The sequence below is a fragment of the Pyxicephalus adspersus genome, chromosome 6, assembly GCF_032062135.1.
Source record: "Pyxicephalus adspersus chromosome 6, UCB_Pads_2.0, whole genome shotgun sequence".
Classification (NCBI taxonomy): domain Eukaryota; kingdom Metazoa; phylum Chordata; class Amphibia; order Anura; family Pyxicephalidae; genus Pyxicephalus; species Pyxicephalus adspersus.
Genome location: NC_092863.1, coordinates 93,603,249 through 93,621,479, shown reverse-complemented (window position 1 = coordinate 93,621,479; position 18,231 = coordinate 93,603,249). Strand labels below are relative to the sequence as shown.

At 37.9% G+C, this 18,231-nt stretch overlaps 1 protein-coding gene across 4 annotated transcripts in view; it reads left to right on the top strand.

Annotated features, from left to right (window-relative positions):
* DAB2 (DAB adaptor protein 2) overlaps nucleotides 1-18,231 on the top strand; it is a 110,056-nt gene that overhangs the window by 51,159 nt on the left and 40,666 nt on the right. For all 4 annotated transcript variants that reach the window (XM_072416629.1, XM_072416632.1, XM_072416630.1 and 1 more), the window contains exons 3-6: nucleotides 3,724-3,863; nucleotides 4,735-4,833; nucleotides 12,739-12,870; nucleotides 14,016-14,099. In XM_072416629.1, the coding sequence (XP_072272730.1) occupies nucleotides 3,724-3,863; nucleotides 4,735-4,833; nucleotides 12,739-12,870; nucleotides 14,016-14,099 (455 nt within the window). The remainder of the gene's footprint in view (nucleotides 1-3,723; nucleotides 3,864-4,734; nucleotides 4,834-12,738; nucleotides 12,871-14,015; nucleotides 14,100-18,231) is intronic.

Sequence of the window (18,231 nt, the reverse complement as noted above, 5' to 3'; positions counted from 1 at the left end):
AGAACAAAATTGCAGTAAATGAAAGTCATAATTTCTTATTGCTATGCTTGTTCAGGGTCAGTAAATTCCTGGATCAAGTTATCAAGTTATCTTTTTTGTAATAGGCATATCCTAATTTCTGAAATCTTTATTTCTATCGGCTGCTATGTCAGTCCCAGCCAACTAAGGGTTCTACTTTGACCATAAACTAGTAAGGGCAGGTGGTGGACCCTGTATTGTGCCCCACCTTTTAAGTCACCACCCAAAAACAGGTAGGCGGTCATTAAAAAGTGCCAGGTGGTGCTCCCAGCTAAAAGGGGCTGGGCAGAACACTACACTAACTAACCCCTTAGAGGAATTCAGAGTGTAACACCTTCACATAGGGCCTGGTTTAAAAAACATTCTCCAAGACTGGACAAGATAGACTACCATGGGTGAACAAATCTGAATTTGATTTCCTAAAAATAATTCCTATTAGATGGCAAGTATTTTCAGTCCTAAACCAGGTCCATCCATTTAAGGTTTGATGGGTCACCCAGGTTCTCCCATTAGAGTCTATCCTCTCCAGTCTTGGAGAGCTAAATCAGGCCCATAGTTGGGGGGCAATTGGAGGGATCTATTAACCTACCAGTAAGTTTTTGGAATGTGGAAGGATGTCTGCGTGCCCAGAGGGAGACTATGCTAGTGATGTTTGATGGTGGCCTCCATGGCTGTACATTGACATCTATTTGCAAAAGCAGCCAATCACTTAATGGAGTTTTAGTTTGTCTGAGAAATTTTGAAAAACAATAAGCCCGCTAAAACCTGTAATGAAGTAAAGATGACCATGCATATCTTGGTAATGTTGGAAAGCAACAGTGTTTGGTCACAGAGACTATAAAAAGCCTTCCTTGTGGTTTGATGAGGCACACAGTGGTGGAATTGAACAAGACATGTTGCAAATATTGTTTACAAATGTATGTAAAATGTTTGTCCAAGGTAAACCATTGACTTTGCATTGCAAGATTTTTCACACTAACTGTTAAAAGTATCAAATATATCAGTACAACAGCCAGACAGCTAGTGTTTTCTAAAGGAAATGTCCACAATGGCAGCCCTTGTGTTTGGTTTCTTTTCATTAAAGATAAGGTTTTCTATCTTCACATTTAGGTGTTTTCATTCATTTTAATGGCCAATTATTCTGTACATATAAGACATTTAAAGGAGTGCTCCAGATTACAAGTAAAATCATTCAGCTGCTAATGGCATCCAGAAACTTCGCTGATCATAAAAGTTTGAAAACATTGGGTATGATTTATTGAAGCTCTCAAGGACTGGGTAGACTGTCATTGATCTCTGCTTTTGACACTGTTGATCACCCCTTTCTAATACAAACTATGCGCTCAATTGGTATTAGTGACACTGCTCTCTTTCTTGGTTTGCTTCCTATCTGTCTGACCGCTCCTTTCAAGTTTTTTTTAATGGTAATTCCTGTTGGTGTTCTCCAAGGGTCAGTCCTTGGACCGGTTCTCTTTCTCTGTACACCTCCTCTCTCGGTAGTCTCATATCCTCCTTTGGCTTACAGTACCATCTGTATGCTGATGACACTCAAATTTATCTGTCCACCCCTGACCTGTCTCCCTCAGTCCTGGATAAGGTCTCATGCTGCCTGTCAGCCATCTCCTCATGGATGTCTGACCGATTCCTGAAACTCAACCTGGATAAAACAGAACTCATCATCATCCCCCCCTCAAATTCCAAATCTCCCTGACATATATCTAACTGTTACCAACACTGTTATTCCTCCCTCCTCCCAGGCACGTTGTCTTGTGTCACCTTTGACTCGGCCCTCTCATTTACCCCCCCCCCCATATTCAGAACATTTCCAGGTCCTGTCACTTTCACCTACGCAACATCTCCAAAATCTGCCCCTACCTGTCCCCAGAGACCACCAAACTCCTTGTACATGCTCTTATCATCTCTCGTCTGGACTACTATAACATCCTCCTCTCTGGTATTCCACTAACCCGACTCTTTCCTCTACAATCTATTTTTCTCTTCACTGGCTTCCATTTCACCTTAGAATCAACTTCAAGCTCCTGTGCTTTGCCTTCAAATCCCTCCACAGTTATTGTCCCACTTACATTTCTGACCAGGTAAAAAAATACTCCCCCAGCCGCTCTCTCTGCTCCTCCAATGACCTACTAATGACTTTCTCACTCGTAACCTCATCATATGCACGGCTCCAAGACTTTTCTAGAGCTGCCCTGACTTTCTGGAATGGTCTTCCTCCTCATATTCGTCTTGCTCCTACTTTCTGCTCATTTAAAAGAGAACTCAAAACCCATTTTTTCCAACTTGGCCTACCCATTTTCTTCTGTCTTTTGAAACTGTCACTAGTTCCCACCACTACATATCTCCCCTCCTATTTTGTGTAAATTCCCCCACCTACTAGATTGTAAGCTCTTCAGGGCAGGGTCCTCTCCTTCTTTGTCACTGTCTGCATTCGTCTGTCATTTACAACCCCTATTTAATGTACCGCACTGCGTAATATGTTGGTGCTACATAATTGCTGTTTGTTATTATTAATAATAATAATAATAATAATGTTAGTGATTATGAGCAATTCAGAAATCCTAGAATAGATTTCCTAACAATCATTTGCTATTAGTTGGCAAATGTTTTCAATTTTGGACTAGATCCATCTGTGTCCGTTGGGTTACCCAGGTTCTCCCATGGTAGTCTATTTTCTCCAGTCTTTGGGCGCCTAAATAAATCAGTCCATTGCATATTGTCTAGAATTTCTCCTTCTCTCCAAAGTGATCTATAACTTGCACTGCGCCTAATCTGCATTGGCATTTAAGATGTGCTTTCCTACAGCTGTTACTGTGCACAGAGAGGTACATTGTAGGTATTGGTGGCAACCAACATTATCACACCCAGACCCATAAAGATTGATGAGGCAGGTTATTGTATGTACATTAACATGAGTTATGTTGTGTTTTAGGTTCATTGAAAATGAATGGGCTGACCAATGCACATTATAAAGTACATGACCCTGTTTTCTAACACACTGCACCGCACTCTCATGGATTGCCATACCTTGCAGCATACAAAGCACCAAAGCATGTTATGTGTGTTACCGTGTATAGTAAAAAAAATGAGGGGAAAAGGTTATTAAAGCTAAACTACTAAAACCTGATATACAAATTCCATAATTTAATTCAGTTATGAGTTTGTAGATTTATTTCTACAAAGAATAGAATACAAAGTACCTGAATCTCTTTGATATAATCCTCCTATAAAATCCCCTCTTTTGGCAGCACATAAACTAAGAGGAATAAGTTCTCTGAGGCATTGAGGGCTCTAGTTCTTTGCAATGTTGGAGAGAACTTTGCAGGGATCGCCTTGTTATTGTACGGCTGCTTCTCCTTTATTTACCAATCGCAGGCTGGACCAGCCTATCTTCCTGCTAAGAGATCACTGACCTGGCCATTCTTTAGGGATCACAAAAGTGGCTGGACAAAACTACAAATCATTTGGCAGATAAAACACTTTGCATACTATATGTGCTATTTCCCCAGTCTTCGGCTCATATATGGAAAAAAAATTAATACAATAAAAAGTACATTTCAGGGATATTTCAGGGTAAACTATAGGGGTCAAACCAGAACAATAGAAGCTAGTTGTTAAGTTTAAAAGAAAGTGCGGCACACTCCTTCGTTAGGATCGGAAATAATATCTCATATTCTTGGCTGATTGCAGTTCCAGAAAAAACAGATGAATTCCTCTTGGCCAGATTCAAAGGAGATGGAGTACGATATAAAGCCAAATTAATTGGAATTGATGATGTTCCAGAAGCTCGTGGAGATAAAATGAGTCAGGACTCCATGATGAAGCTAAAGGTACGTTTATTCTCGGTGTCTGAAATACAACACTTGATAGACAAAGTTATGAATATTCTTGTATTATAAGAATAATATTATTTTTATATCAAAGTTATGAATATTATACTTGTTTTAAACATGTATTTAACTAGTTATCTGAAGTTTTATGTAAACAACAATATCAGAGAATGAGGACCAAGATCTAATAGAGAGTGTTTTTCTGATATCGGAGGAATAAATCATAAGGTGTAATCATCTGCCAACCCACCATATCACCACTGCAACAATTGAAATAGTAATCCACTTTGATTTTTGTGCATTTTATGGTTCGAAGACATCCAGAATCACCAATACTTTCCCTTCTCAATCTGACTGTCCTTCGCTTGCCTCTTCCATTCATTAATTTTAGTTTTTTTCAATAATGGAGGCTCAATGTCACATGCATTGTGATTACCTAGGGCAGTCTGCAAGCAAATGCAGCCTTGGAATGGCTTTCACCAGTGAACAAATTTTTATAGTTTCATAACACCTGCCAGGAATCTCTTGAAATTAATGAAAAATACTGAGACAAGGTGCTGTGGTGTTTTTTTTAAAGCTATGTAGAACTCCCAACTAGCCAATCCCACCAGCTATGATCTCCCTGCGTTATATAAAGAAAACACAGAATACCATAATGGTGTCCTAAATAAATATTTGAATCAAAATGCAAAGTTTTATTTTCATTAGCATTTACTTCATTAGTTGATGAGTGAAAAAGGTGCAACCAGTGTGGGCGTAATATAAAGAATTTAAATCTAAATATTGGCCTAGTAATACTGAACATCTGATGTAACAATTGTCTGTGACTGTGTTAGAGTTTCTGATTTATGTTTTTGTTTTCCTTTGATAGGGAATGGCAGTAGCAGCTCGTTCTCAGGGACAGCACAAACAAAGAATCTGGGTGAACATTTCACTTTCCGGCATAAAGATCATCGATGAAAAAACTGGCGTAAGTCACATTTCATAACAAACATGACATTGTTTAGTGAATAATTTAGGAATATATAAAAACAGAATGTTTTCACTTTTGTATTTTAGTAGTAAATATTTACCAAGCCTCCCAAATATTTACTGCTGTCTGAGTCACTGCTATGTAGGTTTGCCCTCTTTATTTGCCCTAATAACTATTATGACTAGGACAGAAAATGAGAGACTCGTTATAGTGTTATGAGAACATCTCCATCATCGCAGTCCCTGGCTGCTGTAATGGGGAAGAGTTATCAAGCAAATGACAGGTTAGGCCTTGAAGTGAAGTCCAATACTCTTTCTGTTGAGCTCCATAATTTGTGATAACATGAACCCTTCATGAAAAGTCAACAGGTAAGTATCATGAGTAACCCTAACAAAACTTCTGACTGGCTGGACTGAAGTTTAAATGCTGTACAATTTTCCAGTGGGCATTAATTATAATAAAAACTTTTTAAACCTATATCAGAGGGCCAGTTTACCCAAGAGTAGACTCTTAGTATCCCTAGTTATAGGTGAAGTCTGATGTGCCAAATCGTTGTATGTCTCAGATACACCAACAGACAGATATCTCTACACTAATTCTGAACTTTGTTCTTCTATATCGGGGGGATTTGGGTGTTCCTATCCATCTCTGAGTGTTTCAGCTCCCCTTTTTTCAGATCCCACATTGTGGATAAATAGAGGGAGAGTGGGAAATTCTCCTAATGCCCACAGCAGGTTTGCAGACCCAGGAATTCAGCACAGAGATCTCACCAATGTTGGGCTTGATTAACCCAAGATCAAAACTATAGAAGATAGGCAAGTGGTTCCTCCAAAGGTTACTAGGGGTTTGTTGAGCAATGAGCAGTTTGTGACTATCTGGTCAGTTTAAGGGACACCAATGATCTTTTTGGCTATATGTAATACAGGCATTCTTCCGCTGGTCAACAATGTAAATGGAATTTCTTCTAATGACCACCATGCTATTATACTGTTATCTGTGAATACACCAATTGTAGCAAGGGTTCCCTGAAGACCTGTAAGTTATCCAATGGGTTCCCCATGTTAAAAAGGTTGAGAAAGACTGAAATAGACCACTGTAAGAAAACCTAGGTGATCCAGCAAACCTGGAGACTGATTTTTTAAAAATGGCTTGCTATTATGTGGTAAACTTTTTGCAACCCTATAAACAGCGCTGGGTAATATGTTGGCACTATATAAATCCTGTTTATTATTATTATTATTATTATTATTAATAATAATAATAATAATAACTCTGGTCTGTGTAACTTCAGTTCACAAACTGAATTTCTAAAATCTCAATGTACTATTATAAATATATGCAGAAGCCTAGAAAGTTAGTTTGCTGTACCAAATCACAGTTCTTAGTGTGGGAGCACGCAACTTTATTGTATAACTGCATCTTTTATGTACTTTCAGTAATTCTTATTAACATTTGCTTTGACCTGCTCAAGAACTGAAAACATTTAGTACCTAAAAGCAAACCATTTTTAGGAAATGTATTTCAGGTTTGCTGGATCACCTAGGTTCCCCAAGGATGGTCTATCTTCTACAGTCTTGGAGAACCCAAGTAAATTCAGCCCATATCCCTCGAGATGTATAAGAATATTTGAAATGGTTCAGCACACAATTTATCAGTTTTGGGTGAACTGGCTCTTTAATGACTTTATGGGTATCCTACTAAAAAAATGGATTAAAACCCCAAGCCCAAATCCCCAGCATGCGCTCCTTTTTCATAGTTACGTGGAAGAAGTAAACGAAGTGAGAAAACACATGAAGACAAATATTCGAACGTTTGTGCAAGTTCCAGCCTTAGTCATCTGGAACATAACATTCCTGTAAATGCCGTTTTGTCCTGTCACTAGACACTTTAGCTGTTAAAAGTTTACGAACGTTTATGATCCACAGCTGTTTAAATATTGTATCCAGCCATGGTGTGACTCCGGGGTTGGCTTTCAACAGACGTTTGAGATTTAACACACAAAGGCAGTAATGTGCCCACACCATCTTCTGGGGACACAAAAATAACACTGAGTTCCAATTAACAGGGCTGTGTCCTATTTATAGGAACTTTTTTTAAATTAGTTTTCTGAAAAGGGATTTTATTTTGGAAGAAACTGCCCTCATTTCCCATTCATTGCGCAGTCGAAGACGTTTTATGTTTCAGTATTGAATTACCTTATATTCATCCACAATGGTTGTGAAGTTTATAATATATGTGTTACCTAATCATGATTTTCAGCAAAAGATGAATTTTAAAAAGTAGAGCTTAAACCAGTTGGGTGATTTTCCAGTGGAGACGGGGTAATTTTTTTTTATTGCTGTCTTCCCCCCTTTTAGGGAGATTTTTTGAGGAGTAGATGTTATGTAGTAGTAATGATGTATTGAGAAGAACAGAACTATAAAAATTTTGGAGCTGCACTTTCAGCTCTGACAAGTGAAGTTTGAAAGTTAAAGTGTTATAGTCAAATGAGTAAGGGTTAAGAATTAGGGTCAGAATAAATATTAAGGTTATCTGTTAGGATGGGGGTTTATTAGCCCGTAACCCAAAGCACTGACTGTATACCTATCGTTCCCTCTGCTCCACACAGTATTCTCTGTTCTGTTAGTTGGGCATGTATTCATACCTTGCACTTCCGGGTGCAGAGTTAGTGCTAAGTGGCTAATTGCCTGTCTAACACTGGCAATATTTCAGGGATTGGGAAGCCTAGAAGATGCTGTTTTTGGGCAAGCAGTTCTGGCAGTCACTCAGTATAGCATTATACAATCCACAGATCAAAGTTTATACTTGCTTCAGATATACTTCAGGCTTCCAAGCATGTAATTATAAAATACAGAGGAGTGAAAGAGTTTTTGGCAAGCAAAAAAGTATTATATTCAATGATACAGCTCATAAATAACAATACATCGCATATCAGTATTGGTGAGCCACCATGAGAGTTGTGGTCCTGTGTAGTACCGTTCATGCCCTGGAGGGCGCTATACATACATCGTCTGACAGGTAGGAAGAAGTTTGTGCTGCGCCCCTGCACGCCAGCAGCAGCACGCATTCCTGCCTGACAGGAATGCACTTTGGAGATCCATGAACTACAGATCTATTCATCATACTCTGTGGTACTTTGAAGTACATATCTGATGTGTACCTTTACTCAAACAATATTGCCTTTTTGGTACCAAATATTTGAGACTCTCTCCTACTTACAACACCTACTGAGTCAAGTCCCACAACAATATCATATATCATAACTGCATGTGTATATATTTGCTGATGTGCCGCTACCCCTGAAGAAGCCAAAAAAAGTTGAAACGCGTTGGGTAAAAACTGATATTTTTCTGCACTATAACAATCTACGGGTATATACGTGCGCACAATGTTAGACATACCGTGTTTCCCCGAAAATAAGACCTACCCCGAAAGTAAGACCTAGCACTATTTTGTAAACCTGCCCTAATATAAGACCTAGTCTTCTTCATGGAAAAATAAGACATCCCCTGAAAATAAGACCTAGTGTGTTTTTGGGAGCCAAAAAAATATAAGACAGTGTCTTATTTTCGGGGAAACACGATAGTATGTATAGCGCCCTCTAGGGCCTGAACGATACTACACGGGACCACAACTCTTATGGTGGCTCACCAATACTGATATGCGTTGTATTGTTATTTATGAGCTGTTTTATTGAAAACAATACTTTTTTGGTTGCCTTATACTTAAACTTTAAACCACCACTCACTTTCTTACTTTTCAATTCCAACCATGTAAACTTTTAATCGTGAGTTGCTTCTCTCCAACCTAAGTTTCACATACATGGACCTCACTATTTTATAGTGAAAAGTCTCTTTTAAGTGATTCTTAAAAGACATCTCTGCCAAAGTCTTTTCATACTTATCTTTCTGATGAACTGCAATTCTTCACTTTCTTGTTTTAAGTTGTGACTTCCTGCAAAATCTTTAGCATCTAGCATATGTTAAATTGTGAATGCTAGAGTCCCCTGTGTGTGATGTGGCTTCCTTTGCCTGCACCACCATAGGCACTTAGGGTGATAATCCTTTCCAGAATTTAATACCAATGTATGTCCCTTTTATGAAGGTTTTACATTATTTCCTGTCCCCTTGTCATGCAGTAAGTAAACATTTAGAAAACAATTTCTTTATTCTTTTTCTTTTTCTATATGACCACAATAGAAGTATAAGAAAATCTCCCCAACAACAGAAACAGTACTAAAGTTCTGGTAGACTTTCTACCCATTCACTTCTCTGTCCAAAACATTTGGAAGAGCTGGGTAGTATTCACATCAATCACTGCTGCTCTTTGCCATCTGTGATACATTTTAGAAGTTAACTCAATCAAACTTATGGATGATCTGACCTTATAACTGATGTGAATGATATGATAGAGCCATGGGGTAGAATTTTTGCAGCAGGTCCTGCACAGCCTGCAATCTCCAGCATTTCAGGACAGCATAGGGCTAACCATATCCCAATAGCGCTATAATAAGATTGATGGAAACAGATTTTAATAAAGTCTTTGTCGCCTTAAAATATAATAAGCAACATTAAAATCTTTGTTGCAGAAAATGTGGATGGCGTAGTTCCATATTTATTAGTGTTGTCTTCTATTTACAGTATTCATCAGGCAGTCATGCAAGCCAAGCAAGAGTCATTGCTAAAGGTCACGTGAAGGTCTCTTGTAGTGTATATTGCACCGAGTATAACAGGCTGGTTTATTTATTGATGAGCGTTCAGAGAAAATGATATTTTCAATAAACTGAGCTGATATGACAGGCAAGACGGATAGAATCACCTGCGCTGTGACATATTCCTCATCCCACGTATCGCTTTATTCTACGCATTATTCACGGGTGTAATGTTCTATGAAAACAAATTTGTTTCATTCATATTCATGATCAGAAAACATGTTTTAATAAAGGTTTAAAGGTTTGCTATTGTAAAAAATATTGTGTGTTGATAACTTAATAACAGCATGCAATGCGAAGCTGCAATATCTAAAGCTAGTAAAGTACTTTCTTGTAATAAAAGAGGAATAGACTGCAGACATGGAGACATAATCCTGCCCCTGTACAAAGCATTGGTCAGACCTCATCTGGAATATAAAGTCCAGTTTTGGGCACCAGTTCAAAAAAAGGACATTGTGGAATTGGAGAGAGTGCAGAGAAGGGAAACTAAACTAATAAAAGGAATGGAGGAGCTCAGCTATGAGGAGAGATTAGCTGAACTGAATCTATTCTCCCTTAAGAAGAGACGTATAAGGGGGGATATGATCACCCTGTACAAATATATAATGGTCCATATAGAGAACTCTCTTCCCCATTATTCACTTTGAGATCATTACAAAGAACAAGAGGGCACTCTTGAGTCTGGAGGAAAAAAAGTTTAAGCTCCAGATAAGGAAAGGATTCTTTACTGTAAGGCTTGTGAAAATGTGGAATCGGCTCCCTCAGGAAGTAGTTTCAGCAAGTTCTATAGATTGCTTTAAGAAAAAGCTGGATGATTTCTAGAAGCATAGAATATAACTGGGGATTATAGCTTTAAAGTAAAAATAACAGTGACTGTTCATCCAGGGAACATCCGATTGCCTCATGGAATCAGGAAGAATTTTTTTCCATTGTTGAACCAAATTATTTTGCTTTCCTCTGGACCAACTTCGTCTTTTAGGGTTTTATATCTGGGATATATGTATTTCACTAGTGGTTGAACTTGATGGACCTATGTCTTTTTTCAACCTAACCTACTATGTAACTATGTAACTTCCTGGATATGATGCATGTAATAATGGTATCCAGTGCATTTTTTCTGGTATTACTAATAACATTTATTTTTTAGTACATTTACATTCAGGCTTAGTCGTCCTGCAAAAGTGACATTCACAGGGGTTAGGATAAACTATACCACTATCAGAGGCGTTTGATTCAAAAAAGAATAATTGTAAAAAAAAAAAAAAAAACATTTTATTAGCGTCTATGTTAAGCTTTAATAATGTTTAGCTGTTTCTTTTCTTAGCGTTCCTAATGATCAGTAGTAGTCTTTAGCTAAGGTTTCTGCCCAACAAATGAGCAGTGAATCAAGACTTTTCCAATGTTTGACTTTAGGTATGACACTAGCACTGTCAAATCCACTTTCTGTTGCAGAATCAATTCTACAGAAATCTGCTGCTCATAGAAATCAAATATACCGTAAACCATGGAAAGCAAAGGTCAGACATTCCTGGCAGTAGTTTGTCTTTCACCTTTTAATGAAGTCTTCCCAGAGCTTGGGGTCAATTGATGGCAGGGGACTTACGTTTTCTGTGAAGTGCGTCTGCGCCCAGGCTATGGACCTGAAGGGATAGAAAGAAATGGAATCAGATAACACATCACCATTGTTTGTTCTACAATCTTTGAAATCAGACTTCCACTTTTATAACATTAGATTTGTAAAAGGGCAGTCAGATTTTGGGCCTGATTTATTAAAGCTCTCCAAGGCTGGAGAGAATACACTTTCATTAGTGAAACTGGGTGACCCAGGAAAACCTGGAATGGATTTCAAAGTCATTTGCTATTTGCTGTCAAATGTTTTGATTCCTGGACCAGATCCATTCCAGGATTGCTGGATGACCCAGCTTCACTGGTGAAAGTGCATTAATAAATCAGACCCTTTGTGTACAGAAGTGATCAGTGCAACAAGTGTTGTTTGTGGCCATTAATATTATCCAGTATTTATATAGCACCAACATATTACGCAGAGCTTTACAAAGTCAATTTTCATATCACTAACTATCCTGTGTGACCTAGTCCTGCAAAGGCAAGAGTGCTAACCACTGAGCAAGTCGTGCTGCAGCCATGATTGCCACTTTTGAAAAAAGAGGCAATCAGGGTATTTGATTGCTGATTATACCTTGATAAATACTGTGGTTGTAAAATCTTTTTTGATCATGCTAATCATTAGCTAATGTACATATTCTTTCAAAGTGTCAAAAGAGCTTTAAAACCACTGACCTCTGTAGCTACATGCAGTTGGCAATAATTGATCCTAAAATCACAGATATTTTAAAGTTGAGTTGTAGTCAACTTATAAAAGTGTACAGCATCTGCTGTGGGTTTACATTAGTCACTATTGTCATGAGAAAGTGGAAAGGAGCACAAGAGCCATTGTTTATTACTCCTATTACTTGCTGACATACTAGTAAGAAGAGAAAAACTCCCATTAAGTACTAAAAGGTATTAAATCCACATTTCTTCTGGCTTTAGCAGTGCAGGGAGGTGATGCCATCATCCTTCAAAAATAGGAATTGCAGTATACTACAAATCTTAAAAGAACATGCTGTTTCACAATGTCTTCTCAGCAAGATTTCTAAATTCCGCAGAAGTTGCTGCTGCAGATAGAAACCAGCGATAAACCAATATACAAACCAAAAAAAAAACATTTATTCTTCAGGTATGCAAGATTATAGGGCAAATAAAAACAGCAGACCTTACTTTTTCAGAGTCACAGTCTCCTTTACTGCTTTTAGTAGTTATTCATGTTCAACTGGAACTGTTCTTGTTATATAGAAGACTGTAAAGCATTTGGGTATATGTGAATATAAAAGCTGGGCTATGCTCCTTACACTGGTAGAACTGATACAGCAGCTTGGAATGCTGCAAACAGTCACATTCATCTGGATTTGTGCTTGTAATGATGAAGACAAACTATTACTATTATACAATGATCTGGATAAATGAGAACCCTCCCAGACAGACCTGCTGGGCTATATTGTTATTCTATGGATAAATACTCCTTTACTGTTCTCTGTTTTCCCAGATTGGTAACATCGTTTCAGCCTACAAACAAGTTATAAAGCTTGCAAAAAATATAATTTACCACTTTTTTTTCTAAATTCCCACCGTAGGTAATCGAGCATGAACATCCAGTTAACAAGATTTCTTTCATTGCCCGAGATGTGACAGACAATCGAGCTTTTGGATACGTTTGTGGTGCCGAAGGACAACATCAATTTTTTGCCATAAAGACAGCACAGCAGGTATGACCGAATGGAGTTATATTGCACTGGAAACGTGATGGAATGTAACTGGACTGTGAACTAAATATTGATATTATGCCAGGCTACGTTTAATAAAGTGTATTCGTATGTATGAACGTATGGACTAATTAGTAATTTTTTTTAATACATTATATTGTACCTAAAACAACAATACAACATAGTAAAGGGCTTTACATGTATTTCCTATGGTATGGTAAACACATTTGCATTTTGCTGCCTATTCTGCTGCAAAAATCAGTCAAATAATGTTGTTTTCAATCATAATTTAGGATATGTTCTCAGGTGTTTGGGTGATTGTTTTGTTTTTTTTTTTTTGTTCTTTTTAGAAACATCTTATTTAAATTGAAACCACTTTTTTTGTGTTGTGTTTATACATTTTTATAAATATAATGGTGATTTTTATCATAATTAAGATCAGTTATTCCATCACGTGGATCAATTTAATTCAATCCTAGTTTCTAAATAACCATTAAGGGAAATCAAATTGGGAAAACCTATGGTTAAAGTTTTGTTAATATGATTTTTATGTTTTTACTATTCGGTGTGGTGTGTTTTGGTAATGCAGGGTTTGCTTTAAGTCAATGTACATTACCACACTTTGTGTGTGTTGGCCCGTCGTGGTCTCATTCATTTTTAATGGTGTCCCAAGGCACCAAGGCAATGTAGATCCAACAAACATGCATATTAAACTTACTGCCATAGCAATAGTCTTGTTATATCTTATAATAAAAAAGGGCAACTTACCATTTTGGGGATAAATCAGGCTTTGTTGGTGGAGTTGTTTTCAAAAGTTTATTTTATTTTCTGTATATTTTAAGGCAAAAAGATATAAAATATAGAAAACAAATATTTTTTTAATCCAGTTTGACTCACCATCATTTTCCAATATTTGTGTCTATAGACAGACAGTGCTACTTTTTACTTCATTGTGTTGTTTTTTTTATGTCAGGAGAATGTTTCTAATGCACCAAAATATTTCAAAATGAATGGGAAATATAAAAAATGTACAATACCTTCCAAAAATTGTTTAAGCCAACTATAGGTAGGACATCCTGCCCATCTAAGACATACAATTTATCAAATTATCTTTAAATTAATGAGAACTTGTCTGCGTTTTGCTTTAGGCTGAACCTCTAGTGGTGGATCTCAAGGATCTCTTCCAGGTCATCTATAACATAAAGAAAAGGGAAGATGAAGACAAGAAGAAGGTACGAGTCTCACCATTCATTAAATATGTCATCGGTATAGAGCACTGATCACTTCAGTACACAAAGGGTCTGATTTATTAATGCACCATAACAAATACATATCTTCTGATAAAGAGTGCATTTTAAGTCGTATTTAGCCTTAGCTTACACCTGTTCAGACAGCCACTACTTTATCTAACATGACAACACAGCTGAAGCCACATGATATGCTGGATTTGCATCACGTGCTATTTGCAGAGTTTTCATAATGCAACTATTTTAAACCAGGGTCCTGCAGACTATAATTATGTATGTGTTTACATGAAGGGGTATCTATCCTTTTCCAGTGCTTCTTGGTGGGGCTTTGTCTTTGCTTTGTTCGATATCCTTTGTTTATGCACACCAGAAGGTTCTAACTGAAAAATGCAGAATTTGGGGCTTCAATGGAGCACTGGAATCATAGGCAGGGCCCAATGAAGGGGCAAAGAGCACAGTGTTGTCTTTATTACCAGTCTTCTCTTTGGCAAGTTTCAATGTTTGGTTGGTGTTACTATAGAGCCTTCTTTTATACTAAAGAGTTAAAATAGGGACCATGCATGGCCAATACACCATGCAGAGTAGCTGGGGAGACCTCTGGACCCCATAACATAAATAATATATAGGTTGTCAGATTCCTGTCCAGGCATACAATGCTAGGATGCTATAATAGCCCCCTACCCCAATTATACAAAGGAACTGCAAAAATTCCCTCTACTTAATCTAACACATGATGATTATTATAAAACATTTAAGTTTTCATTTTATTATTAACCTTTATATAGAAAATGCCAACATGTTATACAGTGACACAATTCTAAATTAGTGCTGCAAACCTGCATACCTTATACTACATCAAGCTTACAATCCAAGAGGTAGAAGTGTAGTAATGGTGACTAATCAGTAATAATTTATTAGAGTAATGAGCATGTAATTTATTTTGAAATTGTAAGTTTTAAAGGCTTGTTTAAATGAGTTCAAGGAATGAGCAAGGCTAATAGGATGAGGAAGGGAGTTCCAGAGAGTCAAGGAAGCTCTGGAGCCATGCATGTGGACAAGGTTATGAGTGAGGAAATCATTACTAGGTCATTGGATTAAACACTAGTATTGTTTTATACTTTCTGTTTATCACCAGGAATTCTGTTGTTACTTTTTTGGTTTAGAATGTAATTATTTTTTAAGCTATGTACACATGTCAAATGATTTTTGCCCAAGACTAATGATGGGCATCTCGGGCAAATTCAGACATGCATACAGTGCTCCTCTCCATTATCGTTCATTGTGAATTTGGCCATGGTGGATTGATGAAAGTCCAATGGGGAATGACCACTCCCATGAAAAAACATAATGCTGTCCTCTCCATAGAACAGAGCTATGTACAGCGCTCATTCATCCATCTGACATCTGTGGGGCTTGAAGCAGTAGAGATGTTGATTGGACAATGAACTAGAAGAACACAATGATGAGCCAATCAGTCTGCCCTTCTGCTCACACTATTAAGCTGTATACACATACGTGCAATTATAGTCGTTGGAAAGGATCTTTCACGATCCTTTCCAACGACTAAGGACTGCACAATGCATGAACGAGTGTTGTACATACAGCACCGTTCTGCTCTATGCAGAGTTGAGGGGGAGAACGATGGAGCGGCACCCTGCTGTGTGTTTCCCCCCTCCCTTGCATTAGGATCGTTCGTCGTCCATGGTCCGTAGATCCACCAGGACTATCGTTCGGATGATGAACGATGGGTGCTGTACACACGTCAGATTCTCGTCCGATATCGGCCCTGAGCCGATTATTGGGCAAGAACCACTGGACGTGTGTACCTAGCTTTAGCCCTGTGCTGACCTTTTCCAGTGATGCCAGGTTAAGACACTGCTGCATATTAGTATATAAACTTCTGCGCATAGTATTTATTATTATTTTTTAAGAATACAGGGCTTGATTTTTTTTTGGATCTACTCAAAGTTTAGCTTGAAAAGTTTAGGATTGAAAGTTTCCAGAGTTCTGAGACTTTGCCAATGTGAATGTCACATCTTTTAAAGAAGGAGCAAACTTATCAATAATTCAGCTAGAAAAGTTAACAGCTTTGAATAATTCAAAGTAGAAAACACATGAGATAATCATCAGAGGATTTATTTTGCTCTTTTTTTTAAATACAACATTTTGTTGTTAAAGGGGCAGAAAACCTAAAAAGATCTACAAATATACCAAGGTGTTCCATATAGAGGTGAACCAGTGGTATTGGTTTGTAACTAAATAAATGACATTTACTGAAACTTGTAAATAAATTGAAACTGAACCGCCACGGGGTCCCTAGGAGCATTTGCCATATTGTACAGATTCCTTATACAATGTGGCAAATATACTGCTTCATTTTCCCTACTCGAGTGGTCTAAGATCACTGACATGACCCCATCAATGTTTCAGCTTTGTGCTGCTTTGCTTCTTCCAGACTATTTTTTTCTTAAGCCATTGGGCAGCCAACAGCTAAAGATGTAACTACTAATGATGTATCTCAAGTGTATGTAACTGTCAAAAAAAAAACAATAAATCAAAACTTCTTTCACAGCCTGCACCATTGAACAATTCTCCAATGATGGAAAAATTAAATCTCTGCAAACATATCACCTGTGACTCCAGCCTGTACTCATTGACTTTTGGCATTGATCCCATGTCACTACAAGACACGGGAGATCAGTTGCTCCCAGATCTGGAGAGGTGTTTGCCTTGAGGTTCTTTGGTAGCAGTACATATTTTGTTTGTGGAGGAACTTGTCAAGGGAAATGTTGGTGTATTAGTGTGATGGCTACAGGAGCGAGGAGTTAGTTCTTGCGTTGTGCTGGTTGGCTGGAGGGTATTGGGGTGTCGTTGTGTTGTGCTATTGTGTTGTATGGAGAAGTCCTTGTGTTGTGAGTAATTGTGATAGGGCATAATGCCTTGAAACTTTGTTAGGGATTTGTTTTAGGGTTTAATTTTGCTGGCCCTGGCCCAAAGGGGAAGCAGCTTAATAGACGAGAGCCATGGCATGCATTGTGTATATACACCCACTATTAACACATACTTATTTTTAGGCCCCCATTTTCAATCCTCATTCATCCTAGGCCCCATGTTTGGTTGGAATGCCCCTGGCTTATACTTTTATGAGGAGATTATTTAATTTATACCTTTGTAACAGAGTTGCCATTAGGACAAATCCAGATACAAAACTACCTGGTGGCTACAATAAATTCCTCATGGCAGCTAAGGGTATTTAGATTGTAAGCTCTTTTGGGGTCCTCTCCTCTTCCTGTGTAATTGTTTGTATCTGTCTGTCATTTGCTATCCCTATTGAATGTACAGTGCTGCATAATATGTTGGCGCTTTATAAATACAGTTTATTAATATAGGAATGAGACCTAAATGAGAATTTTCAAAAAGCCTGTGTCCTTTGGCAGAATTATTGGGTACAGAGACAAGTCCCCACTTCATATTTATGTCCAGTTTTAATAAACTCCCAATCATGTTTGTTGGTTTTAGGACAAGACCATATAATGCATGTAATTGTTAGCTGGGTTAGGGTTAACCCTAACATCTGGGTTCAATTCCCACCAGGGATAAAACCTATGTTACAGTTTGATGGGTTTATTAATATCATCCATAGCCCAGTGATGATCAACCAGGGTTCATTAGGAGGTTGCTAGGCGTTCCTTGCAATGGGCAATTTGTGCCTCTCGGGTCACTTACCACTCACGCCAATGATCTTTTTGGTCTGTAGGGTGACATTCTTTCCACCAGCCAGCAATGTAAGAGACTTTTTTCCTTATGAAAGTTATTTTAGGGGTTCCCCATGTTACAAAGTTCGAGGCTGACTTTCACCATAAGGGCAGAAGAATAATTGACCCCTACAAATTAGCCCAGGTGTTTCTTATAAAGGTTACTGTGTCTTTGCTCAAAGTCATCTCTAAAATCACATGGTTTGATCAGTGAGGTGTGGCGAAACTCAAATAGCCTACACAGAACCCTTACCATAACCCTTTAAAACACTTTCGGAATAATTTGGAATGCCCAAAGTCAGACAGGTTTTCTCACCCAATATCAGTACCTGACCTCAAGATAGACTTTTCGCTGAATGGAC